This window comes from Oryza brachyantha, chromosome 1 (assembly GCF_000231095.2).
Source record: "Oryza brachyantha chromosome 1, ObraRS2, whole genome shotgun sequence".
Classification (NCBI taxonomy): Eukaryota; Viridiplantae; Streptophyta; class Magnoliopsida; order Poales; family Poaceae; genus Oryza; species Oryza brachyantha.
The window spans coordinates 33,111,772-33,137,401 of record NC_023163.2 but is presented as its reverse complement, the minus strand read 5'-3'; the positions used below and the strand labels follow the sequence as shown (position 1 = coordinate 33,137,401).

Genomic DNA, 25,630 nt, shown 5'->3' with positions numbered 1-25,630 from the left:
TTGAGAATATAAAATCAGAATCAGATCGATGTTCAGAATTTCTATTTTTCATATTTTGAAGAATAGGATCTGGTAAACAAAAAGGACCAACCTTTTATCTCCCAAAAGAACAAATCTATAAAGATCTTAGGCCCCGTTTAGTTCCCAAAAAATTTCACCCAAAAACATCATATCAAATCTTTGGACACCTAACTAGAGCATTAAACATAGATAAATTGAAAAACTAATTGCACAGTTATGTGAGAAATCGTGAGACGAATTTTTTGAGCCTAATTAGTACATGATTAGTCATAAGTGCTACAGTAACCCACATGCGCTAATGATGGATCAATTATGCTCAAAAGATTCGTCTCGCGGTTTCCATGCCAGCCGTGAAATTCATTTTTTCATTCTTGTCCAAAAACCCCTTCCGACATTCGGTCAAACATCTGATGTGACACGCAAAAATTTTCATTTCACCGACTAAACACCCCCTTAGTTTTTGGTGAGGTACGATAGGATGTCCCGCTTCTTGCCACGTAGCCTGAAACTGTTACAGTGTTCAACCTTTTTTCCGTCCGATCAGCCTGCAGCGGTTTTGGTCATAAAGGGGGGAAGAAGACGCTAGGTTGATTCTTGCAACGTCTTGCTATTTTTTGTTTTTGGTGAACGCACTGTTCTTAGCTTACACACGATTATGTTTATATTGTCTGAAGTGCACATATTTTATTAGCATATCTATTATGTTATTCGCAATGTCCGTGGCAAGCCACGGGGTCGCCCTAGTTTCTTTCATTTTGATATAGTTCATCCATCGTTACCTCTAGTTTCACCGCTCGACGGTTTAAGTGTCTTCGAGAAGCTTTCGGTTCTTTTCAGGTTATTGCCATTTCCAACCCTACTAACATTTGGCGGAGTAAACAAACTAAATAAACTTTAGCCAATACAATTTTACTAATATTTGACATTTAGAAACTTTCACTTTTAAAACCACCACCAAAATATTAGCAATACCAATTATTTTTATTTTTGATTTAGGCAAATCTCAGTGCGAGTTTCATGTGAGCTCCAATCTCATTAAATCAAATAACATGCCATATAAGCTAATTCACGATGAGTAAGAGGAGTTGGGTTACATGATGATGAAAATATAGGGTACATAGTTACTTGACCCATAGTAAAACATTCATTAAGAATAGTTTGTTTTATCTTTATATACTTAATCAGCTTAAATCTTGGTGTAACATTTAAGTAATGTGTAGGCATATAAAACCACATAGTAAACTTTTATATTGAAACATTTATTTTATTTATTAAATAAAATATATTTAGATGACATTATATCGTCGAAAACTGGCATGGAGGTGAGGTGCAATGAGGCATCCTGGGCTAATGGGCCTATGGCCGCTAACCACCTCCAAACCCACGCCGCTAATTAGGGTTCTTCCTCCTCCTCCACCACCACCACTCCACGCGGCCACGACCATGGCCACCGCCGCCTCCTCCTCCACGGCGCGCCGCCGCCCGCGCCGGGGCTCCAAGGGCCCCAACTCCGACCTCTCCCGCACCCTCACCGACTGCACCCGCCGTGGCGACGCCGCCGCCGCCATGGCCGCCTTCGACTCCGCCGTCTCCGGCCCCGACCCCCCGCGCCTCCTCGCCCACCAGTACAACCAGCTCCTCCACCTCCTCGCCTCAGCCGACGCCGCCGAGTTCCCCACCCCCGCCGCCGCCGCCGCCCGCCGCGTCTTCTCCCACATGCTCGAGGCCGGGGCCTCCCCCTCCGAGGCCACGATCACCTCGCTCGCCCGCGTCACCGCCTCCGATGCCTCCAACCCCGCCGCCGCCGACGAGGCCTTCGAGCTCGTGGCCACCATGAAGGACAAGTACGGCGTCGTCCCGCGCCTCCGCTCGTACAGCCCCGTGCTCGCCGCGTTCCGGCGCGCCGGGGAGGCCGGGAAGGCCTACGCCGTCGACGCCCACATGGAGGCTTCGACTGTCTCACCTGAGGAGCCTGAGATTGCTGCACTACTTGATGTCAGCATGAAAGCAGGGGATGCAGGCAAGGTGTATGAGTATATGCATAAGCTGAGACGCACGGTGGATTGTGTCAGTGAAGGGACTGCAGAGGTGCTGGAGGGTTGGTTTCGGAGCGGCAAGGCGGCGATGTTGGGTAAGGCCGAGTGGGACGCTTGTCAAGTGAAAGACGCCATTGTGGCCAATGGTGGCGGGTGCCATCGGCTTGGATGGCTTGGGACCGGCCCTTGGATGGTGCAGCGAGTAAGAGCTGGGGCAGATGGCCAATGTGGGGGTTGTGGATGCCGTCTTGCATGTGTTGACATTGACATGGAGGAGACACGGAGGTTTGCTGACTCTGTTGCCGGTTTGGCCTTTCAGAGGGAGACTAAAACTAATTTTAGCCAGTTTCAGGTGAATACTCTCTGCCCTTTTGCTGGCTGTTTACATGTATCCACATCCAACTTGGTACTTAGTTGATTTTATAGCTGCAATTAGTTTACTAGTAAGCGTGATGGGAATATCACTAGTTTGCTTGGTCTGTTCAATATATCATGGCTGTGTGTGCTCAGTGGTCAATTTAGAAAAAAAAACTGATGGAGATGTAAGCCCATCTATACGTCCCTGCTTTGTTCAAAAACTATTTGATACTTCATTGTGGCCTGACCTAATAGTGGTCAGATGGTTCATCTATGTTGGGTTTCAATGTTTCATCCTGTTTATAGAGTGAAAATTTTAAATGCTGCTATGTATATGAGCCATGTCTGCTCAGTAGTTGCTTGCCAAGGTTAATGCCCTAATGGTTGGATAAATCATCATTTGGAATGTCCCTTGTGAGTAAAGCAATAAAGCTCTGCATTCAACTTCCTAAGAATGTAAGCCACCTCATGCATGTGTATCTAGGTGCCAGTCAGAATATGATTCAGATACTTATTTTGTTCTACTTGTGCCTCTAGGTGCTCTCTATCTATAAATTTCGAACATATGTTTTTCCCTTACAAGTTGAGTGCTATGGTTTTATAGGAGTGGTTGGAAGAACATGGTGAATATGAAGCTATAGTTGATGGTGCAAATATTGCACTTTATCAACAAAATTTTGCAGAGGGTGGCTTTAGTTTGACTCAGGTTTGCATGCCATCTTTCAGCGTACTTCAACATGTCAATGTTGTCAATGAAGTAATCTGATACTAATGGTTTTTTCCATCTTTCATGCTTAATATAGAGCAGTTGGACGCTGTTGTAACAGAGCTACGTGATAGATATAATGGTAAATGGCCACTTGTTGTATTACATAATAAGCGCATTGCCAAGCTTATGGAAAATTCATCTAATAGACACCTGATTGAAACCTGGAGAGCAAATGGCGCATTGTATACTTCACCAATTGGGTCAAATGATGACTGGTAATGCTCTTCAGTTTCTAGCCTTGGGTGCATTTGCATTCACACCTATTTTTTTTCCTACCTTATACTGTATTTGTGCATTCATCGTCTAATATGTTCAATTATTAGTTAATAGGTTGAATTTTTCACCCATCAGCTTCCGGTGTGATGCACTTGTGCTTCATTTCATTGATGGTACTAACTGTCAGATATACCTCTTTTCAGGTATTGGCTATATGCAGCAATTAGGTTGAATTGTTTGCTTGTTAGTAATGATGAAATGAGAGATCACATATTTGAGCTCCTGGGATCATCTTTTTTTCCCAAGTGGAAGCAACGGCATCAGGTGTGCCATGCAATACTATTTAAGATGCTTACCATTCTTTTTAAATTTATTATGGCAGAACCCTAATTTATAAAAAAATGAATGTCAAGTTAAACTTAAACCATGTAAACGGATGCTGGGTCCTTTACCATGCTGTTCCTACTTAATTGTTGATTTTCTTATCCCATTCCAATTGCTTAGGTCAAGTACACTTTCAGTAAAGGAAAGGCAGTACTTATGATGCCACCCCCATATTCTTCAGAGATTCAAGTAAGTAACTGGCTTCAGGCATCTTTAGAGCTTGCTATCTGTTGTTTCTCATGTCATCTTCATGATAGGAATCGAAGATGGGATCCTGGCATGTGCCTATGGAGGAGAAATCTGGTGATGAGAGAGTTAGGATTTGGCTTTGTATTGATAGAACAGAACACTGCAAACAACCTCATGAAGCTCCTGCAGCAAACGGGGTTGCCCAAGATATGTCTCCCAGAGTGGCAACTAATGTGTCTGAGCAGAGGCGAGCTGAAGACAATGGTGGCTCCATAACCGGCAAAAGGAAGGATAGAGATTGATCATCTACCCAGCAGCTGAGGCATCCCAGATAAGGCATACTGTGTTCATTCCACCGACGTAGTTCTGAATTAGGGATGTAGCGGCAGTGCATCCCTAAATGCCCGCATGTTGTACTCTGCATCCCCTGAGGCATTACATCCCGAAATGCCCATTTATGGGATAAGAAACGTTTTTAACTATAACTAGGGTGCGGTTACAGCAGAGCTCCAGTGGTTTTTTTTTTTTGGGTGAAGAGCAGCACAATTGGTGAAAATTTCGTGTTACCATCAGTTTTGTAATGTCGAAAAATGGTTGCACCGTTAATTTCTTCCGATATATAATGAAATGTCAAATGCATCCTGTATGCATGAGAACCTGAACAATTTTGTGGGCAAGATTCTGGAACAAATTGTAGAATGTTGTAACTCAAAAGATGTGGTGTTCAGAAGAAATTTTGGACGGTAATTTACTTCGTCTGTTGTTGACGTTTAGGTCTGAGTCTGATAGTACGTAAGAACGTAACGGTGAGCACAAGTATGTAGCTGAAAAATGTAAAATTTGAATGTCCAAGTCATCGCCTCAAAATGCTGACAATGTGTCCCTGTGTCCCCATTCACGGTTGCAAATTTCCCTTATATTTATTTACTCGTAAAATGATTTCCCATCTCACTGTCATGTCTTCAATTAGACTGAATGTTGGGACACACAAAACTGATACTGAGAAAATATTCAAATTCTGAGCATGAGGAACTGCTAAAAGTCTACGTTAAGTTTGCGGTCAATGTCAGAGAACATCTCGAAGAAAGCTTTGAAGTGCTTGTATGTTGTATCTACGTCTTCTTTGCCACACATTTCCCGCACGCTGCAAAACCAATTCAGTAGCAGTTAATATTCAGTAATGCGTCACCTTCCTACCTATGGTTCACAATTTTTAAATTTACATTTCGAACAATTAGACTTAGACAAGTATGGTGCATGTAAAAGGATCTGTTATTCCCTACATATTAAGTGCCAACTTGACCAGTATGAATTGCGAAACAACTGAAACTCAGAACGTACACCATTTGCAACGCAGTTATTGCTATTTTAGAAATACGAAAAAGAATGGTTGAAAAGAAAACTGTGCATACCTGTGCATTGATAGCTGAGGGATACCACAGTCAACAGTCCGTATGCCAACACCAGAAGCAAGTATGGGGCCAATAGTTGAGCCACAGCCCATATCATTCCTTACAACAAATTCCTATGTGATATTTACATCAGTACCATCCCTCAAACTCATTCATGTATTCTAAAGGTAAATCAAGTTTACAGAAATTCTTGATAACACAGATCTTGGGGGTGATTGTTTGGTTTTTTCAGGCGACATATTTATAAACGAAAAATAATTTGTGAATAACACTTTTACGTACATGTCCTTAACGATCTAAAACCAAGGCTAGAAAATAAACTACGATAAAAAACCCTAAAATCAACTCCAAATCTAATATTAAAAAAAATTCAAATATTGGCTTATAAGCGCAAGCAAAAGCAAAAAAATGGAGGTGCTTGTTTCTCTAGAATTTAACATTTCTTATCAGACAATATAGCAGAAGATAATAAACATAGAGATAAATAACAATTGGTTTTCTTATATCTCTTGAGGCACTAATAATATGCTCAAATATACATAGAACATGTAATATAAAAAAGATAATACTGAGGATTAAATGTAAAATATTGAATAAAATATTCAATACCTGAACAGGAAGATTATGAAGTCTTGCTATTTCTTTGAACAGAAAAGCTGTCACAGCACTTGTAGCGTAACGTTGGTTAGCATTGTGCTTGATAACCAGTCCTTTCTGTAGCTCTGGTCTGTGGTGCTCTTCATGCTTGTCTGGATAATTTGGATGCAGGGCATGAGCCATGTCTGCCGAAACTGAAAGGGCATAAAGAAGAATTAAAGGTGTACTATTTAGTCCAGAACTAGACAATTCTGATGATTCACTAGATACACAAATATTACCAAGGAAAGACGAATTTATTGCACGTTCCAAAGCACCCTCTCCCATAGACTGATGCATCAAGGAATCAACAATCCGTCTCATAGCATGGAACATGGTTGGTGCACCTGCCCCTTGCATCGAATTTGAACCCACCTAAACAGAATCGAGGTTATAATATGAGCAAGAAGGGACTAAGTACAAGAAACAAAAATGAGTATACCATCTAGACAGTTTTACTAGAAATTCATTTTTGTCAAATAATTTTGAATAGCTACACCATTAACCATTGCTCTTAGTTCAAACATCAGTGACCAGTGATAACTCATGTGAAGACAAGCAATAAATGAGCTATCAGTATTATTTCTCATTTAAAGCCACTTTAAAGTTACAACTTCAGAATAGGATCCAAACGAGGCAGAAATCTTGAAATGCATTGATTTACTATTATCAATCAGGATATACTTTTATCAATCAGGCCAAGACTTCATTTGATATATCATACCTCTTCGTTATCAAATAAAGCAATCATTCTTATGGATTTCTCATTTGACATTTCTTCTGGCATCTTGGAGGAGTCCATGAGAGATCTAAGAGCACAGTAGCATGAAGCAAGATTGTCAAGTCTACCAGAATAAATGAACTCATTATTTCCCCCTCCAAGGCAACTAGGTTGCGTGTCACACACATTCAACTCCATGCCAATTATTTCATCTGGTTTGCAACCAATTTCATCTGAAAGAACCTGCGGAGAAGAGAATGAAAAATAGATGCTAAATGTAACTTGAAGCCATATGTAGTACTTTGAAATTGATTGAACAAAAGAACGACTCCTCAGAATATTAAAGAAATTACTTGCAAGAGAAGTGGGTGATGGACAACTTTACTGGAACTTGGACTATTTTTTTCACCAGAACCTGCAGCAGTCTCTTCATGTTTTGTTGCAAGAAGTGGAGCTAGATGATTCTCCAGATTAGGTTTGAAACCATCAGAATTCACTGTGCTATTAGGCAAAAGGATCCACTCAGCTAAACAGGGAAAGGGAAACTTAAAACAGGCAGTCCAATTGGATAGCAGCATGTCCAATCTTCAGATATGTACTATTTAAACTTGAAAATAGTGATCAGAGATAACTTCCAAACACTGAGGTAGATATATATGGTAGTTATAACTTGACAGGATAACGCAAGGATGCAGTACTGAAGAGAAAAATCTAGCAATGTTTGCTTGAAAAATACATAACAGCCTACAAGAGAAATTCCAGCTAGTTCTCTGAAGATATTTGAAACAGATCAGTAAAAAAAGGAATAAGAAATAACCGGTCCAGATGTATAGCCAGCGTTGGTACACGTATCAATGGTCTGCTCACTTTGACAAGCTTATGGTTAAACGAGCCATCTGCATCCTTGAGGATAACTCTCCCAGCCAAAGTTAGGTCCCTATCGAACCATGTATGCCACAACCCACCTCCATACGTCTGTACATTTACCATCTGATGCCCAGATTTAAAGGACGCAGACCTTGGCTTCAGCTTGAGACAAGGGCTATCGGTGTGAGCTGCAATTATATTGAACCCATTTCCCAATTTATACCTGCATCCCAAAAGAATATACATATCCTTTACTTCAAAAATCCATTTACAGCTAGGCAGTGATTTAGTGAAAGAATGGTATTGGAATTTTTATATGAAACTTGTGGAACATGCATATATCATTTATCAGTATGATGCCACATATCTCCAAGAACAGAAAGGGATACATGTATGTGAAGGAGAAAAGGAACTTTTTTTTGAGAAGGTACTGGAGTATATACCCTGCCGTATACACATAGGAAAATTTCATAATGTTGATTCCCTCTTCCACCAGTATAGATATCTCAATCAGTAAATTCTTTGACCATGCTCTACACTAGAGGTTCCCTTTCAGAGCAAGTGTAAGTGCCTAAATTAAAGGCATTGAGTTCAAGTGGTACTTGAACACCACATTCGTTGCAGATTCTCAGCGATAAGGTAAATAATCAGAAGGCAAGCCTGCTTACTTTTCCCCAACCGCAAAGGCAATCAAGCATGACATGTTGCGCGTGAAGAAGTAGCGGCCACCAGGCTGCAGGTCCCAGTCATCGTTCTCACTCAGCAGCGTGAAACCCGCGTCAAGAAGTTGCCTCTTCGCCTCAGCTGAACACACAGCACAGGGGGAAGCGGAGTTAGCTTAGCTGTAGTGACGCCGAAATGGCAAAGGGCAATGCAACCAAGCTGTGGAGAGCATGCAGAGAGATGCCAGAGACGATTCCCTCCTGACGAGGAATAGGACCGAGTAGGTTGAGGGCATCGTGCATGCGAAAGCGTCCAAGAGCGGAGAGGCTTGGGGGGACGCTCACCGGTGGCGTGGAACTGCGTCCATGACTCGTTGAGGTAGTCGAGCAGGTCGGCGACGATGGAGGGCGAGGCATCGCCATCGGCATCTGGCGGCGACGCGGTACGGTGGGAGCAGAGGAGGCGCCAGGAGGAGGTCGTGGTGGGAAGGGCGCGGCGGCACGGGGAGGACGAGAGGGAGGGAGGGAGAGAGAGCGGACGGGCGGCGGCGCGCGGCCGCAGTAGGTGGTGCGCGCGGAGCAGCGCCATCGCCGGCGAGTCGCCTCAGAATGGACGGAGGAGACGATGAACTCAACTGACCACACTCAACTTTATCACTCCATCGTTTACTCTCACTAGCGAATATTTTAAATTTTAAAGTTATTTTTTCTTATAATATAAAGTTTAATTTTAAAATTTATATTTAAAGTTGATTTAGCACTCCATCTTTTACTCTCACAAGCGAATATTTAAATTTTAAAATTTTTTTATAAAGAAGGCTTATATCCTAGCTTTTCATCAAGTCACAGGCTTCGCACATGTCACTAAGGTGCCCACAAAACATCCTCAAGCAACACGAGAGGCAACTCGAACTTACGACTGGACTACTGATAAAACAAGACTAAGCAACAAAAATAATAGGAATCGGCATTTTCTACGCACACGTTTTTCAAATGATATACTTTTTACAAAAATTTTATATAGGAAAGTTGTTTTAAAAATTATATTAATTTATTTTAAATTTTTTACTAGCTGTAGCTGTCAAATGATGTGATAAACCATATTATCCAGTTTATATGTAATTTATCCAACCTCTAGTTTTGTGTAATTTTGATCATAACACGTGTGATTGGTGCTATTTATTTTTGTTAGAATGTTACTTAGTTCATTATAAAATATAGTTGTTTTTTCATATATTCTCCCAACCCATCTTTTCACTTTTTTTTATACTTAATTTGTAGTCTTGATTTTTAGATTACTAAAAACACATATATAAAAAATTTATCTATAAATTATTTTTCATTTATAAATATATCGTTTAGTTTATCAAAAAAGCAAACAATCACCCCCTCTTGTCTTAACTAATCATAATCAATCTATTAACTTCTCCGCCTATCTTTATTCATGAACCAACCACAACCTTACATCATGCAATTTTATGTATTTTGTTAATTCCTCTAAATATTTATATTTTGAGAGGGATGGTATATGAAATAATTTATTTTTCAATTATTATTGAATTTTGCTAGAAATTAGAGTAAATTTCATAAAAACCTACATTTTAGATCGACGAAGGTCTAATATATGAGCTGCGACAAACTACCCCTTCTATATCGACAAAATTGACAAGAATTCACACAAAAAGCAGTGATGCAGAGAACTAATGCACTCGCGAATATCTCAAACTCAAATCATCAAACCAACCATAGGGCACGTATTACACAGGTACTTAATTAAAATGGAAGAAAATAACATGTACACAGCTGATTTGCTCGATGCTACGTACGTCAGACCCAGTGAGTCTGAAAGTAAATGAAACTAATTAATTAAACAACCAAATTAAGCTTAATTAGCCCCCTGCTAATGATGATATTTTACGCGCTAATTAATAATTAAGCGATGCATGCATGGATTGATGATGAGTTAATGTTGGTTTGGTGGTGGAGCATGGCTGGCGACGGAGGTGGAGGTGGAGGTGGCGCCATGGTTGAGAGCTCGGTCGATGAGCATGGTGAGGAAGTTCATGACGTGGACGGCGTGCTTGAGCGCCGTCAATGGATCCATGGCCTGCGTCATGTTGGGGGCGAACACCATGGCGACGTTGCGGCTGCTCATCTTGTTGCTCTTCTCCTCCCTCGCCACGTCGGCCATCAGGTGCACCGCCCAGTCCAGCAGCGCCGCCTTGGCCGCCGGCAGCCGGTCGCACAGCCTGGCGCAGTCCTCCGGCGACTGGCACCGCGTCACCTCCGCCGCCGGCAGCGAGTCGAGCATCCCGCCGGGGAGCTCGCGGAACCAGGCCTTGATGAGCCCCGCCAGGCAGTGCACGTCGACGCCGGCCTCGGGCAGCACGCCGGAGTTGAGCTGCTCGCGGACGGACTGCTCCTGGGCGTCGTCGGCGGCGATGCGGAAGATGCCCTCCGCCCTGAGCCCCGCCTGGTCGTAGAGGCGGCGCTGCATGAGGAGGAGGATGGTCGGCACGCTGTTCCCTCGCGCGTCGTACGAGCACTGCATCGACTCCGTCGACACGCCGAACACCGTCTTGCTGCGCGGGCATCGCCGCCGGCGATCGATCAGTCAGAGGCGCGCCAGAAGGAGCTAGCTAGCCGGAGACGACGACGAAGAAGAAGAACAAGACATGCATACGTACCTGGCGCTGGGGGCGTTGCCGGCGACCTCGGGCTGGAGCTCCACGGGGAGGCCCTGGAAGCCATGGAACCTGTCGAACGTCACGTGCGCGACGTGGCGCACGTCGGTGGGCCAACCGATCTCCATCGGCGGCTGCTCCTGCTGCTGCTGATCACCACCACTTCCAACCTCCACCTCCTCCTCCTCGCCGCTGCCGCCGCCGACAACGTCCATTGCTCAACGTAATTGCCTCCAAGATCAAGATCGAACAAGAACAAACTCAACGCAGCGATTAAGCTAGAGACTTGATGAAGACTAATTAAGACGACGACGAGATCGATATATGGAGATCGATCGAGATGGTTGGTCGATGGATGGATGGATCGAATGGAGAGGAGAGGAGACGTGGGTTGCACCACTACTCCACCTCTTCTTCGCTTTTGCATGCGTACCTTCTCCTCTAATAAAAAGAGAAGAGTGGTAGTGGCCACACGCAGACATTCCCGCCTCAACTCCCCCCGAAAAGAAAACGACTCCATTTTGTTTTAGCTTCCTTTTTTTTCACTTTTTTTTTCATTGAAAGCCACAGGCTGGAAGCCAACAAGGTAATCAGAATCTGGTCAGCAATGGCAGTGCTCACCAAAGGATAGTGGATCTTGTATTTAAGCTGTGAGACCAGTGTGCCAGTTCATCGATAGATCATATCATACTGGCTACGGCTGCCTTGAGACGATCCATTATTTCTCTAGGCAAATTGCTTGCGAAATTAATAGGTTGTCTACTAATAAGCTGTTGTAATGGACTCTGCCAACTTTGTTCGGCCATCCAAATCAGAGGATTTAATTAGCTGTTTACTCACATCAAGACGCGTGACTGCCACGTTGGCTCTCTTTGGTGGTCTCATTCGCCTTGTGCAAAAGCTAGAAGCGATATGGCAAAACAAAAAAAAAAGGTAAAACAAATATCATCCGGCAGAGATGCGATAATGCTGACTAATTACGCTATATAAATGAATCAATTCCTAGTTCCAACTTCCAACTTTCCAAGCTCTGCCATTTCTTGAGGCAGAAACTAATCAGTCACCGTTACTGCGGTGACCAGGCAATGCCAGTGCTAATATAGGATGAACACTTAAAATTAATATGAACATGTACATATTTACCGGTTCAGTTTACATGAATCCCAGCTGGGTAAGGTCATCATCTGGGATTTCTAGGCCTCCGGAGAAGTCAAAATCTTGTAAGGAATCATCAAGACCATCAGTGAACCAGGAACTGATGTCGTTACCTTCAGGCACGTCCAAGATGTCCATGGGATCTATTGCAGGTAAATTTGCCAATGGAGCATCTAAAGTATCCGGGGCGACATTAACTGTGCTGTTTCTGACTGGTTGAGTAGGTCTTGCACTCGACGTACTAGTCCAATCTTGGGATTCTCTCTGGCCCGGTGCTGGGAAATTCGATGGCTCTGTAACTCTTCCAAGAACATTTCCAGATGTCGACAACTGTGCTAGCTTTTGCTTCGGTTTTATCTTAGTTTTGCGCTCGTTCCTTCCATTGCCGGATGAATTGCGTCCTGATTTCGAATTAGAATTCTTCAAAGACGCGTCTCTGTTTTGATCCCTTTCTCGGTCACTCTTTTTCCATTTTGTAGTGCCTGGACAAGTATCAGCAGAAGCTTAACACAATTATTGAAGAAAGAATTCGTTCTAACAAATATCAAGCATTATATTAATCATCCCCACTTAAGGTATATGTCATATTTCACTAGGATTTGTTGAAGCGAGATAGAAATAATGCAATACCTTGGCTCAATGGACTTCTGTCAAGCTTTAAAAGTTTTGGCCTCTCTGCAGATCCTGGTAGACCACCTGAACAAGACCATAGAGAAAATTATATTGATTGTAATTTAACATAACAACGCATCAATTGTTTTGACTTTTCAATAGTCTGTGCATTACCATCCATTGCATCACTCTTTGGCAAAGGTGCAGACAGCACATTCCAAAGGAAAGGCTCTCTGAAGCAGCTTTTCTCTGTTTCCTCAAATTTCTGGCACCGGGCAAGCGTTCTCTTGGCAAAAGCCAATGCAACCTGTTTGGCAGCCTTATTTGCAGCTTTACTGAGACCACCCTTATGACTAGAACTACCTCGGCCACCCTGTGAAAATAGAACAATATGGTAGCATCCAATCAGGGGCGCAGGTCAACACCAAGAAGATACATGTGTATTCATTAGTACAAAGTATCATTAGAGACCAACAGTATTTTTCAGTTGTACAGAGAAAGTTAAGAAGCAACCATTAATGCCTTTCAGAACTGAGGTGTTCAGGATTCTGTTACTCCCTCCGTTTCATAATGTAACACTTTCTAGCCTTGCTTACATTTATATGGATGCTAATGAAGCTAGTCATATATACAAATTATATACATTAATCATAGGATGAATCTAGACAAGGCTAGAAAGTCTTACAATATGAAATATGAAACGGAAGGAGTACTAGATGTTTGAAAAAATAGACCTTATAAGATTAACATTGTGAATCGATCTGATTATCAGAAAGATGTTCAGCATATTCGACTGAAACAAATTATACTGTTTTTATAGTACAATGCAGTTGCACCTTGTGAATACACTAAAACTAAAATACTGAACACCCTTTTGTTGCCATACTTCTATTTGACATCACTAACAGAGGAATAATAAACTATAAAGTCTTAACACTAATAAAAGGTAAGAAGTAATGCAGCCAAAAGAATGTTCAAGTACCATCAGTTTCTTGTATGCCATTTCTACTAGCTTGTTCATTGCATGTTGCTCCAGGCTCCTGAAATCCAAGTTTATTTGCTGTTATCACTTCTATATAAATGGTCACACAAAAAAAATGTTTTAACAGGCGTGGAATAGATACCTCTCCTCCATATTTTTAGTGTCACGGATTGCTTTGTCCAACTTATGTAATTGGCATTTCTTTTGATTAACCTGAAATAAGTCAAGAAGCACATGTCAAATAGGTGTTAAACTTTTTGAGAAAAGGCACATCTGTTTCCCATAATACATCTGGAAGTAACACAGAAAATAGTGTCCAGGAAACATTTCAAATAAATGTAAGTGTTACAAACAAATCTTATGTAATATGAAACCTAAAGAATACCATCTAAGCATGAGAAATACAGAAAAACCAGAATCGCTTGAACTGAGGTACAAAATATTAGTTGTGCTGATAAAATGCTCAGATGATGCATTGTGTGAATTGTTTCAAAACTGGCTCTCAAGTCCCATTATTCTACGAAATTGCTTATTTGAAAAATTGACAATTAGAAAGCTATGTAATATTTTCCTATCAAATGAGGCCAGCCCAAATCATGATAGATTTTCACTTAAACTTGCAACAAAAAGTTGGCAAAACCGTGTGACTGCTTATGTCAGTACTTTTGGTCATGTGTTTTCCATTCAAATGCGCTGCATCACTCTGGTGGTCCTTGAATACAGATACATGATGACAACATATGGGGTACGCTACTGTTTTCTGAATATCCATTGCTCGGACACTATAAGAAGTCAAATTAGAATACCAAATTTCGATGTTCTGTATACCTACACAAGTCTGCAACCTCATATAATTATCAAGGTAGCATGCTGAGAGAGAGAACGAACCTGCTCAAACAGTCTTTTCTGCAGCTCTGTAATAACTTTATCAATGTCCTCGTCCTCTCCCTCATCCAGTTTTGGCTGCCAGAAGAATAATACTGTCAGTGAATTTGTTTTCAAGCAAAGATAGTTGTTAAGCAAATTTGAGAAGTACAAGAATCACAGGTAAAGAATAAAAAAAATAACAATGAGCCTCCTACGAAATAGCCATCTCCGCTCTCTCTCATGGAATAAGCACCGCTGGTTTGCACTAGTAGAACTCATGATGAATAAACAGGGGCAACACTCAAGTCTAACAACTGATTGATGCCCAATCCCTTACACTAACCCTTCCCCAGGCTCTAAACTCATCAACCATTTTCACTCAGATCAAGGTAAAATTTCAGCATTTTCCTGTTGTAGTCGAAGACTCGAAGTACAGGTGTACACAACTATATCATAAAATGGTTTTGTTAATGTCTTCTCAGCTCCTAAGAGAAATGACTAAAATAAAAATGCAAGATACATTTGTGCCCACTATTTTTTGCCATTCTTAAGGTGCTCTGAATTCTCAGTATTTTTTTCTTGCCATTGATGTGAAAGATACCTTTGTGCAAGTAGGAATTTACATATGCTCCACCAGGAATTCAGTATCAACAGAAAGCTACATCAACATTCATAGCAATCACATGAAAAATGCAAGGTCTCCTTCAACACCAGAACTAGAATGGCAAACTAGGAACAGAAGAAAATGTATGGCCTCACTTCTACTTTCCACATTATTTGAGATGTTTGAGAGAACACCCAGGCATATACTCTTGAGATTTACAAACTAACGGGAAGTTTTTAGAAATCATACCATCTCTGGACAGAGGTCGATACTGTGCAGCTCGATTAAAGCTCTTTCATGCACAGGCAACTGCTCATACTGATATTCATATGGCAGTAAACGCATTTTTGCACAGTTTTGATACTGGTGTGAAACGTGTGGCACAAATTCATGCAAACCTCCATTTTCTGGATATACTGCAAATTTTATTCCATCCGATACATTCTCACTGCAAATTGAATTTGGACTGTATGAGGCCCTCAAATTGCTGGAAGCTGTGAAACCATTGGACATGCTATTATGCACTGAGCTGTGGTTTGAGTGCTTGAAATCAGGGCTCAATCCAAAGTTGGATTTCACTGCACTAGCTTCAAACTCATTTTCTAAGTTCATGTTGGCAGAATAAGGCATGTAATCATTTGTGAACTCAAGAAGTATTTCTCCTCCATTGCATTCAGAAAAATCATCCCCTTCTTCTACAATAAAGGCGGAGAAGAGTTTGTGTGTCAAGGAATTCACTTCACCAAGCAATCCTTGTGCCTGTGCCTTTTGAGATGCTGTGTTATGATTTTCATCATTGTGAGACAAAATGTCAATAGATTCTCTTGCCCTGAGTCCGTTTGTTTCGCTTTGCTCCAATGACACACAAGAATTTGACAGAGGCAAAACCTGTGATGAATTTTGACCCTGCTTATGAAAAGGATATATGGAAAAAGGTAATCAGTCCATATGCTTAACTTTTAGAGTGGAGATATAACAGAATACACAAGTTGAAGAATATTGTAGAAAAATTCTGGAAACCAAGGAAGTAGAAGAAGCAAAATACCATTGATAATGGCCCACTGTAGTTAGTGGATGTAATCAAATTATGTTCATCAGATGAATTAGACATGCCCATCTCAAGCTCTTCCAAAAATGTAATCTGACCATAGATTCTGGTAAGCGGAAGTTCATCCAAAACAGGCAAAAGGTACAAAAAATTAACCAGCGTCTAAAGGACTAACAAAATCCAACCTGATGATTTAAGAATGATGAATCTTCGGAGCTTATGAAAGTAAGCATCGGTTCTATTTTCTTCCAAAAAGGACCAGCATATGCATTAACTGCAGAAAAAAGATAAGCATCCATTAATCATGAGCCAATAAAATTATCGCTCTGCAAATCCATAGGAAACTTTGATGCACACCGATGGCACTGCGGGCAGCATTTGCAGCAGCTAGAAGCTCTTCTCTGTCATCTTCTGGTTCACCTATGACAAAACTTAATGTCAAAACTCTTAACATCCTAATAGCATTTGAAGGCATTAAGTAGACAATTAAGATGATCTTCAGGAAACCTGGTGCATCTGTTAACCCACAATTTAGAATCTCCGTGTGTCGAGATGATGCTTTGCGATCTGAACCCTTCTTTGTTGGAGGGCGGCCCAATTTACTGCATCAATTTAGAAAACAATTAGTTCCATAGAGCTCTAGCATATAACAAACCCCCTAATAAGTTCCAAACATTAAGCACCTTTCATTCTTTTCAGATACAGGTCTTCCACTCTTTAGCAGTTTTCTTGTTTCTGGGCTGTCCAACTTCTCTCTTGGCATGGATGTACTACACCCTTTAACATGCATAGTGTTTCTTCCGCTCCTCCCTTGGCGTCGAATACTGCCATCTTCAAGCTCTTCTTTTAACAGTATCCTGCTTTTCTTTGATGAAAAAATTAACTCTGCTGCATTATGGGCTGAATTTGCACCCTCATTTTCAAAATCACCACTATTACTGATTTTGTCCTTGTTCTTATTTTCAGTTGCAGCAGAGCCTTCGCTTTCTGACAGACCAGCTGGAGATGACATATTATCCACTCTTGGTGCAACTTGTGAATTATTACTAGCTACACCCCTTGGAAGCAGAAGGCCAGGTGACTCTACAGCTGGTCTAACTGCAACATCAAGTGGTGAGCCTTCAGATAAGCCTTCATCAAAATTTGAGACTGGGGAAACAACATTTGCCCTTCTTGTCCGTGACATTTTCTGTGGGCGTTGACCCCCCCAAGCAACAGGAGGTGAAGACCCACTTGCAGTCATGGGACGCTTGCGATTAGCGGTGACTCCCAAAGGTGAGGATTTATTTGTGCATGGTGTTTCTTCCCATTCATCGATTCCTCCAGACGAGCGTTGAAGAGTGGATGATGAATTCATAACAACAAGGGAACTAGTCCTTGGTGCTCTGCATGCTTTACCCTTGGTCAGAGGACTTAAAGTCCCAGGTTGCATATCCTCAGAGGTATTTACCCTAAATAAAAGGAGGATGGTTCAATAAACCACTACTCAATGATGATATAAAGTAGAAGTAATTAACTACTGGACTAATATCATAAACTATAGAAAATACCAGAAACGATATACACAGAGTACATGCACAACCAATCACAAAAAGAGTGGCATTTCAATAATTCAAATCAGTGTGTTTGTATCATAGCATGTCTTGCTAAAATGCCAACAATACTATGCTTACTTGTTTCCTTTCACCAGAACCCGTTCTTTCTCTATCCCAGCATGGCGCTCTCTCCTTTCATTTGGAAGAGAAGTGGAATCCATGTCTGCCTTTAGTAGATATCGGGAACCTGCATTACTCTGTTGAGAGCCTCCATCCATCTTGCTTCCTCCTAATGCTCCAGCAGAAGCTCCATGTCTATCAATACAACATTAAAGGAAAGATGGGTGACCTCAATGTTGAGATGATTCACCATGATCATGCACATAGGAGAACCACCTATAGTGTCATGTCTGTAGAGAAACTATGTATAACTCAGATGACAAGGTTGACGGCAATGTATCAAAGTTACCTAATTGGAAGACCATCACTAGATCGCACACGAGCTTCATTGTTTGGCCTATGTTGAACCACCGGTTTAACATCTCGGTCTACATCATTGCCTCTGTTCAGCATAGTTCCAACAGAGCGCTTACGTTTCAACTTCTTCTCCCAACCTTCACCGCCAGGAGCTAGGCCCCTTAATTTATCTTCAGAAAACCCTGATGGAGCATTGACGTTCCTCAGAGAGCTTTTTTCCTTCTCCAAAGAGGAACTTTTCTCACTGTCTGCGAGAGGACCTTGCCTTGTAGGAACATTACCACGCCCTTCCAACTGCCATGCACATCGCAAGAGTCAAACGAAGGACAAATGGAAGCACAGTACATACATAATAAGTACGATAAAATAACTCCCAAAAAGAAATACCATGCCTCATGTGTGGCAATATTTAAATTTAGAATGCTGAAAATGTGTTCCCCTAAATAATATTGCTCACATGGAAACCACGGCAACAAAGGCATATAAAGATATAAAAGTGACCCAAAAATGATCTTCAGACACCCTTTACAAAATAAGTAAAAAAAGGGTGAATAAATACATTCCATATTAGCCTGATTAGCTACGTCTATTCGCATGATATTTTCCTTCAGTCAATTTGATATCCATGACCACGTAATTGCGTCCAAGTGCATTTGGATCCATTTTTGTAGCATGCAATAAAATTTACAAGGATTGGCCATATGAGACCTGCTGCTCCATGTTAACTGCTAATGCACACTGATACGTGGAATATGGCCAAGTACCAGCTCAAACTAATTCGTTATGTTACAGTGGCAGAGCAGCTTATGGTTGTAATGATGTAATCATGTATTACCAACTCAACTATTTACATCGATGGAGACACTGACAAACAAGCGGAACGAAACCCCTGGATTGATCATTAGAGTAGCACAAGTACAAACCCGTGCATCTGCTGCTAGCGACGAGCGGACACGCTTGCTTGTGGTCGCACTCTTAGTCCTCTCCTCCAGCCTCTGACCAGCATTCTCCATACTGTTCTGAGCCCCCATCCTCAGGGAACCCGACCCACTCCCTGATGACCTCTCAGTCACACCTCCATCGCTCCTCTGCCGCCTCCGCGTCAGAACGTTCCTGTATTTGTCCAGCTTCTGGATAGAATCCTGAAACGACTTGGTTTTATCCCTGCACATAATTTCACCGGTTGCAGGTTAACGAGCAATGCAGAATTAATTGCAGATGCATGCAGCAGTGCGCGGTAGCATCATGTAGGCGCGTACTTGGCTTTCGTCGACGACTCCACCACGCCTCCACGGATCCGCTTGAGTTCCTCGGACGCTATGGAAGGGAGCGGCTTGGTCTGCACCAGCACGAACGACTGCTCCGCCTCCACCGTGACGCCGAGTACCCGCCGCAGCTCCGTGGCGCGCGACTGCTTGTGGTCGCCGACGGGGAACGACTCCAGGGGGAGGTACTGCGCCAGCGACGGGGGCTCCGCCAGCGCCCTCGGCGTCCCCGCCCCGGAGAGCTGCGGGCCCTCACGGAAGCCCCCTCCCAGGTCGGGCCTCGAGCTCCCCGCCATGGGGCGGCGTCGGCTCGTCCCCACAAAAGCTACCTCGGAGGCATGGGAATTCCCCCGGTGGAGGCGGCCAATTCGACTGGGGAGCGCTCGAAATTGAACCCGCAGGAGTCGAATTGGGGTCGAGGCCTCGGGTATTGGTGGATTGGTGGGAAGGGGCAAAAACCCTAACCCTAGAAGTCGAGGTCGCCGGCGGCGAGGTGCGTGGCGGCGGAGGGGGAATAGAACTAGAAGGGGCAAGTCGGCAAAAATACGAAAGCGGGGTGCCGAGTCTGACGGGCCTGCCGGGGCCTCACACAAGCAAGGGGATATGCTGACCGATGGTCAACACATGGTTTGGGATAATAATATTGATTATGGATTATGGATTTTATGAATTATTGTAAATTTTTCGTCGGTATTTTTTATAACTCTGCATTTCGTATAAAATGTTTATATATAAAAGATCCCCGTATGGTATTTTCAAAGTAAAAACGTTTTACTTCATATATTTAACTGGTAAGTTAAGACCTCCAACTCTGCATAAGAGGTGTGTCCGTATACGACATGTGGTAATTAACTTATTGCTAATCTCTCACCATCTCTAGGATTGACTTAAAGTAAAAAAATGTTAGAATTTTCACCAGTGTTTTAAATGTGTCTAATTATGGATGAATATGCATATGACTTGACCTTCAATAGTAGGATAAGAGGTATGCAAACTAGCAATATACATTTGAGTAAAGGTGATAGTTTCACTGTGTCGTCTTATGCTAATAGAAAATCATAGAGAAAACATACATTTGAGTAGGATAAGAACTTATGATGAAATGTGAAACCATTGATATGTAGCTACTCTAACTCTACATCCAACATGTAATGACTTAGGATTAGAGTATGTCTTGAGTGATTTTTTGTGTTTAACTCGTGTTTTGTTTCTCTAGTTTGTTAGGCAGATACGTTAGGCACTAGCAGTCGTAGGCTACTAGGCTTCAACCATAATACTATTTTACTATTTGGTACCTAAGAGTCAGAAACATATTTGCATATTTAGTATAGATGGTTTTTTCTATGCAAGTGGAGAAAATGTTTGGTTACCTTACATGCTACTCGAAAATGCTTCCTAATCCTATTATATTGTTCTAATCCGCCCATCCATAATTCCATTGTCAACCGCTATCCGACTATTAAATTAAAATAAAGATGATGTATTTACTCTTAGTTTGGTATGGGATTGTTAATATTTGATTTCGCATATGTTACCTCCAATGACTCTATTAGTAATAAATTGTTATATACATATCATATTAGCTATTATATTTACCCAACAACTATTGTTATATACCACCTCTTAAAGGGCATATGTATTTTTTTCCATCGACTTTAACTTTGAATTAACGGATCAGTGACATATATCGAAACAAGTCAATTTTCATTGACATATAGAAAAACATGTCAATTTTTTTCCACCTCTTATAGGGAAACATGTCAATTTTCAATGATATATATTTCATACGAAAATTATAATATATGGAAATGGATTTGGATTATATTAAGTTTATTTATTCAAGTCATATTATTCATATTTTAAACTGAAAACATATATCTGGACTATATAAAACGCCTACAAACTTTATACTGCAAGAATATATTTTTCAAGCTTGATATGCTCCGCTGCTTCTTGAAACAAAACCAATATTACTCGTGAAAATAGTTTTACCTCAGTTATGACTCAGGGATTATTCCTTGAAAAATGGAAATAATTTTCTTTGATGACTATTTCTTGAAAATAAGATTTTTTAAAAATATATTGTTTAAAGAAAACCAGAAAGAATTACAGTAGAATCGACCTCCAAGGCCCAAGGCCCATCATTCTATCTAGAAACGACTCACAGCCCGGCCCATCTCAGCCCACGAACATATATAGCTTGCTCGTCTCGTCCGCTTCGCAACCCGCGTCCTCTAGCGAGTTGCCCTAGCCGCCGCGCTCGCCGTCGCCGCCGCCGCCGCCGTCTCAGCCCCAGAGCTCCAGATCCAGCCTCCAGGAGCTCGACAGGCGTCTCCCTCCTCCCGCCGCCCCAGCTCCGCTTCGTCAGCCGTCGCGCCGATGGCGGAGGAAGCCACTGTAAGCTGCCGCCTTCCCAAAACCCTCGAAAAGTTTTTCGCCGCATCTTCTCTCTGTTCGTGTGGTTCCTACGCTCCGAGCGCCTCTGTGTACGGTGGTTTAACTTCTGGCGTGGTTTTCTTCTTTGTGTGCAAGCAGCAGGGGAAGAAGGAGGAGGAGGAGTTCAGCACGGGGCCGCTGTCCGTGCTGATGATGAGCGTCAAGAACAACACCCAGGTTGGTGCTGGATTTCTTCTTATGGTGTTAGGAATCTCAGTTCAATTCAAACAACCTGCTTAGCTGTGGGTGTTGGCTACTGCTTGCTTTTGATTGTTCTAGGTGTTTTCTTCCTGCAGTCAGATAGAGATAGTTCAGCTAGCTCTCTTCTAACAGTTTCAATTGAGGGGATAAACTATGTTAGAATTGAATTACCATGCCTATAATTTGCTAGTTAGAGCAGGCTCTTACTCATCCTACCCAAAACTGCTAGGGAAGTTCATTTCCACACCAGCTTAATGTCTTCAGCAAGTTACTTTAATTAGCTAGTTATTAGTTAGCTACTTATTCTTCACTTTTTATCAGCTGAAAGTTAGTTTCAGTAGTCAGTGTTGCACTGTACTATGACTTGTGTAGGTACTTTCACCGCTGAAAGTTAGGAAGTGATGCAATAGTCTCAATAGTTAGTGTTCACTGTGCTATGGCCTGGCTCACCATGCATTTGACTTTACAAGCTATCCTCTTGTTGTATATATGGGGTCCTAATTTGAACATATGGGGACCAGAATCACTGTTGCCTTTACATACATCTTTGTTATAAGAAATTGATTCGAGGGGATAAACTATCTTAGAGCTTAGTTATCTTTGTTATCATGTGCCTATAAATATCCTGGTGTCCTACCTATAACATAAGGATAATTAGAGCTGTCCTTCCTATCTGGAGTAGATCAAGCTGTTCAGAAAGTTTACCATATGCATCGGCCATTACCTGCATCAGCTTAATACAATGCTTTTCCATCCTCAAATTGGAGAGTGTGGACATCACACAATTCTACTACCTCTAATCTATGTGAACACAATGATTATATGATAAGCTTTATCCCACCTAATGGAAATAACAGAAGAATACATTTCTTGCAATTGGCCAATGAACAGTGTAGCGATGGATTGTGAACTGACTTAGTGGATTGGGTTTACTCAGAAGATTATTTGACAACTGTTTTTTGTTCTGAATGTTTGGGTGACATTCCTCATAAGCTGCTGCGTTCACAATTGAACTGTTATGAACGTGGGTAAATAAACTGTAGTTTCCTCAACTCTCTTAGCCCATAAGGATGCCCTATAAGTTCTGCTAAATTAATGGAGCCTTTCACATGTATGTGAATAATTGACCATGGTCCTTTGCATCTTTTTATTTTAGTGTAAATGCTGCATTTCAAAAGTTGCCACCAGATAATGTTGAATTTATTCACTGCTTGTCATATCTTTTGCTTTAGATACCTTGATATGCTATCTTGCTTTAAATGTGTATTCTGTTACTGATGCTGAATTCATTCACTCGGTGTCATGTATTTTTCTCTAGATACCTTGATTTCATATCCTGTTTTTTTTTTTATGGAGTAAACATTCATCAATCTTGGTTGTTTGTATGAATTTGGAAAACAAGCCTTAGCCGCATATTCGTGCTGATTTGCTTGATAGCTGCTACATTTGTATCATGTACACACTAGGCAAAAACCCTGCATATATCCGCTTGGTTCTACGGGTCTGACTTAACATCTTTGTTGCTGCTAGCACCGAGGTTATAGTCTTGTTTTTGTAATGAAGAGTAAAGATGTGTATCTGTAGGAGTTATCTGCTGAATTAAGCACCACTAGAAGTTGTCCTGAGTTCTGACTATAGATAATGCTTTGCATATGACACTGCTTCTGTATGCTCTTCTTTCTAGGTGCTTATCAATTGCCGGAACAATAAGAAACTACTTGGTCGTGTGAGGGCATTTGATCGGCATTGCAACATGGTTCTTGAGAATGTCAGGGAGATGTGGACTGAGGTACATGGTGTTATCCGAAGATCTGAACCTTTGTTCCATTTGCTTTTGGTGCCGTTTTCAGTAACATGGGTTGCTCTTGCTGCAGGTGCCAAAGACTGGCAAAGGCAAGAAGAAGGCACTTCCGGTGAACAAGGACAGGTTTATCAGCAAGATGTTCCTACGTGGGGATTCAGTCATCATTGTGCTCAGGAACCCGAAATGAGTTAGCATTGTATCCAGGACTGTCTCTTTGCTGCGTCGCTCTTAGTAATGTCCAAATGCTCTAAGCACATGTCTAAGAGAATCGAACCAGAATCAGCTATATTTGATGGTTGAGTGTTGTAGTTGGAGTTGTTATGACTTATGATTTTACCTCCCTTGTACCTAACTTGCATGGTTAGCATCTGTTTGGATCATCAATGTATTAGCTCAAGACAATTTAGAATTGGGTTTGTCCACTGGTACATTTTGGGTTCATCAACCCAGTTTCTGAAGTATTGAATGCCTTGCTATGTATGGAGCGTTTTGCACAGGCTACTGCTGAACGGGCCCACATGTCAGCGAATCTGAACTCATTCAATCATAGTGCGATGGACAGCAAAGGCGGTCTGCGAGCAGCAGAAGGTGTCCGTCAAATCCATTGAACAAGTCACAAAATGTTAATTATTTTTGAAATCGTTGCCAGTTGAAAAAGATTGAAATCAATGCGATAGAAAAAAAAAGGTGAAATCCTAGGAGTTGAATCTTTTTTTTAAGAAATCAGTGCGATCGAAACAAATGGTTGAGTTATTTTTGAAATCCTAGCGAGTTGAGAAATTTTGAAATCAATCCGATCTTAAGTTATTTTTGAAATCCTTGCAAGTTGAAAAAAATGAAATAAATACCATTTACATAACAGATAGATAGAGCTGCGTGATTTTCATAACATATATAAATTGAGATGCATGTATGGAGACCTAAGTAAAATGCGTCCATTAAAATGCGTCCATAGCTCAGTGGTAGGACATATATAAATTGAGATACATGCATGGGAGATCTAAGTAAAATGCGTCCATAGCTCAGTGGTAGAGCATTGACTGTAGATCAATAGGTAATCACGACATATATGAATTGAGATGCATGCATGGGAGATCTAAATAAAATGGGTCCATAGCTCAGTGGTAGAGCAATTGACTGCAGATCAATAGGTCTCCGGTTCGAACCCGGATGGGCCCTAATTGTTGTTTTTTCATTTTTTTTACCACTTTGTACAAACAGAAGTTACAGAGTAACGTTTTTTCATTTTTTTACCACTTTGTACAAACAGAAGTTACAGAGTAACAGAAGCGTTGAACAATGGCGTGGTGTCGTAAAAGCAGCGTCACATATTGCAACAATTTTTCCAATTCGGTTCTCCCTCTCTCCGGACCCACAAGAAGCGTTTGGGCCGGATATGCTTATGCAGCAGTAATTGGGCCCTGGGCTGTTTAGTCGGAGCTGGGTCAGCTATTGGCCCAAGTCCCTCCTCTTGGGTCCGAGATTTACCATGCAAAACACATGGAAACATTGCCAAATCAAAATGTCAATAATTTGGTAGGCTAAGATTTGACTTCAAACCAAACCTGCCATTCTTTTCCAAACCCCATCACACTAGCAATCGCAGTTGCAGAATTGAAAGGGCAGGATGATCAGATCATTTCACCAAAGTATGAAACCATAATCCAAAGGCCTAATGCGGCATTGAATC

At 41.7% G+C, this 25,630-nt stretch overlaps 5 protein-coding genes and 1 non-coding gene across 7 annotated transcripts; 3 read left to right on the top strand and 3 right to left on the bottom strand.

Moving 5' to 3' along the window:
• Nucleotides 1–1,353: 1,353 nt before the first annotated feature.
• Nucleotides 1,354–4,813, top strand: LOC102699926 (proteinaceous RNase P 2). Its single transcript, XM_006646665.3, has 6 exons — nt 1,354–2,409; nt 3,019–3,120; nt 3,223–3,398; nt 3,603–3,723; nt 3,904–3,972; nt 4,041–4,813. Exons 1-6 carry the CDS (start codon nt 1,354–1,356, stop codon nt 4,272–4,274), a joined length of 1,758 nt encoding a protein of 585 aa, XP_006646728.3. The 3' UTR covers nt 4,275–4,813.
• A 152-nt stretch (nt 4,814–4,965) lies between these two features.
• Nucleotides 4,966–8,932, bottom strand: LOC102711578 (probable aspartyl aminopeptidase). The gene is made up of 9 exons (XM_006645276.3): nt 8,616–8,932; nt 8,277–8,412; nt 7,559–7,831; nt 7,095–7,242; nt 6,745–6,984; nt 6,263–6,395; nt 5,994–6,175; nt 5,385–5,497; nt 4,966–5,116 (listed from the first exon to the last, which is right to left on the bottom strand). The coding sequence occupies exons 1-9, from the start codon at nt 8,857–8,859 to the stop codon at nt 5,008–5,010; spliced, it is 1,578 nt and encodes a 525-aa protein (XP_006645339.2). The 5' UTR covers nt 8,860–8,932; the 3' UTR covers nt 4,966–5,007.
• A 1,048-nt stretch (nt 8,933–9,980) lies between these two features.
• Nucleotides 9,981–11,548, bottom strand: LOC102699652 (rho GTPase-activating protein 4-like). Its single transcript, XM_006646664.2, has 2 exons — nt 10,958–11,548; nt 9,981–10,852 (listed from the first exon to the last, which is right to left on the bottom strand). The coding sequence occupies exons 1-2, from the start codon at nt 11,167–11,169 to the stop codon at nt 10,234–10,236; spliced, it is 831 nt and encodes a 276-aa protein (XP_006646727.1). The 5' UTR covers nt 11,170–11,548; the 3' UTR covers nt 9,981–10,233.
• A 305-nt stretch (nt 11,549–11,853) lies between these two features.
• Nucleotides 11,854–20,054, bottom strand: LOC102711847. Of its 2 annotated transcripts, none has more exons than XM_006645277.3 (16): nt 19,494–20,054; nt 19,158–19,398; nt 18,227–18,528; nt 17,896–18,072; nt 16,906–17,673; nt 16,730–16,824; nt 16,580–16,642; nt 16,408–16,496; nt 16,220–16,315; nt 15,424–16,080; nt 14,592–14,666; nt 13,846–13,916; nt 13,704–13,761; nt 12,896–13,094; nt 12,740–12,805; nt 11,854–12,591 (listed from the first exon to the last, which is right to left on the bottom strand). In XM_006645277.3, exons 1-16 carry the CDS (start codon nt 19,793–19,795, stop codon nt 12,107–12,109), a joined length of 3,744 nt encoding a protein of 1,247 aa, XP_006645340.1. In that variant the 5' UTR covers nt 19,796–20,054; the 3' UTR covers nt 11,854–12,106. The 2 variants fall into 2 exon arrangements, with proteins under 2 accessions (XP_006645340.1, XP_015699236.1); XM_015843750.2 differs by having other exon boundaries at nt 16,751–16,824.
• Nucleotides 20,055–21,719: 1,665 nt separating this feature from the next.
• Nucleotides 21,720–24,368, top strand: LOC102712127 (small nuclear ribonucleoprotein Sm D2-like). Its single transcript, XM_040523603.1, has 4 exons — nt 21,720–21,896; nt 22,035–22,112; nt 23,821–23,925; nt 24,011–24,368. The coding sequence occupies exons 1-4, from the start codon at nt 21,879–21,881 to the stop codon at nt 24,125–24,127; spliced, it is 318 nt and encodes a 105-aa protein (XP_040379537.1). The 5' UTR covers nt 21,720–21,878; the 3' UTR covers nt 24,128–24,368.
• Nucleotides 24,369–25,047: 679 nt separating this feature from the next.
• Nucleotides 25,048–25,119, top strand: TRNAC-GCA. Its single transcript has one exon. It is a non-coding gene; the product is annotated as a tRNA-Cys (tRNA).
• The last annotated feature ends 511 nt before the right edge of the window (nt 25,120–25,630 follow it).

What these genes read in the sequence shown, in the direction of transcription:
- LOC102699926 (XM_006646665.3), top strand. Translation starts at nt 1,354, where the DNA reads ATGAGGCATCCTGGGCTAATGGGCCTATGGCCGCTAACCACCTCCAAA. An exon ending in ATTGGGTCAAATGATGACTG is followed by an intron (nt 3,399 to 3,602) that starts GTAATGCTCTTC and finishes ACCTCTTTTCAG; the next exon opens with GTATTGGCTATATGCAGCAA. An exon ending in CATATTCTTCAGAGATTCAA is followed by an intron (nt 3,973 to 4,040) that starts GTAAGTAACTGG and finishes TCTTCATGATAG; the next exon opens with GAATCGAAGATGGGATCCTG.
- LOC102711578 (XM_006645276.3), bottom strand. Translation starts at nt 8,859, where the DNA reads ATGGCGCTGCTCCGCGCGCACCACCTACTGCGGCCGCGCGCCGCCGCC. An exon ending in GCCTTTGCGGTTGGGGAAAA is followed by an intron (nt 7,832 to 8,276) that starts GTAAGCAGGCTT and finishes TTTGGGATGCAG; the next exon opens with GTATAAATTGGGAAATGGGT. An exon ending in AATAAATTCGTCTTTCCTTG is followed by an intron (nt 6,176 to 6,262) that starts GTAATATTTGTG and finishes ATGCCCTTTCAG; the next exon opens with TTTCGGCAGACATGGCTCAT.
- LOC102699652 (XM_006646664.2), bottom strand. Translation starts at nt 11,169, where the DNA reads ATGGACGTTGTCGGCGGCGGCAGCGGCGAGGAGGAGGAGGTGGAGGTT. An exon ending in GGCAACGCCCCCAGCGCCAG is followed by an intron (nt 10,853 to 10,957) that starts GTACGTATGCAT and finishes ATGCCCGCGCAG; the next exon opens with CAAGACGGTGTTCGGCGTGT.
- LOC102711847 (XM_006645277.3), bottom strand. Translation starts at nt 19,795, where the DNA reads ATGGCGGGGAGCTCGAGGCCCGACCTGGGAGGGGGCTTCCGTGAGGGC. An exon ending in TGCTGCCCGCAGTGCCATCG is followed by an intron (nt 16,497 to 16,579) that starts GTGTGCATCAAA and finishes TTTTTTCTGCAG; the next exon opens with TTAATGCATATGCTGGTCCT. An exon ending in ACTAAAAATATGGAGGAGAG is followed by an intron (nt 13,762 to 13,845) that starts GTATCTATTCCA and finishes CTTGGATTTCAG; the next exon opens with GAGCCTGGAGCAACATGCAA.
- LOC102712127 (XM_040523603.1), top strand. An exon ending in GCGTCAAGAACAACACCCAG is followed by an intron (nt 22,113 to 23,820) that starts GTTGGTGCTGGA and finishes TCTTCTTTCTAG; the next exon opens with GTGCTTATCAATTGCCGGAA. An exon ending in TCAGGGAGATGTGGACTGAG is followed by an intron (nt 23,926 to 24,010) that starts GTACATGGTGTT and finishes CTCTTGCTGCAG; the next exon opens with GTGCCAAAGACTGGCAAAGG.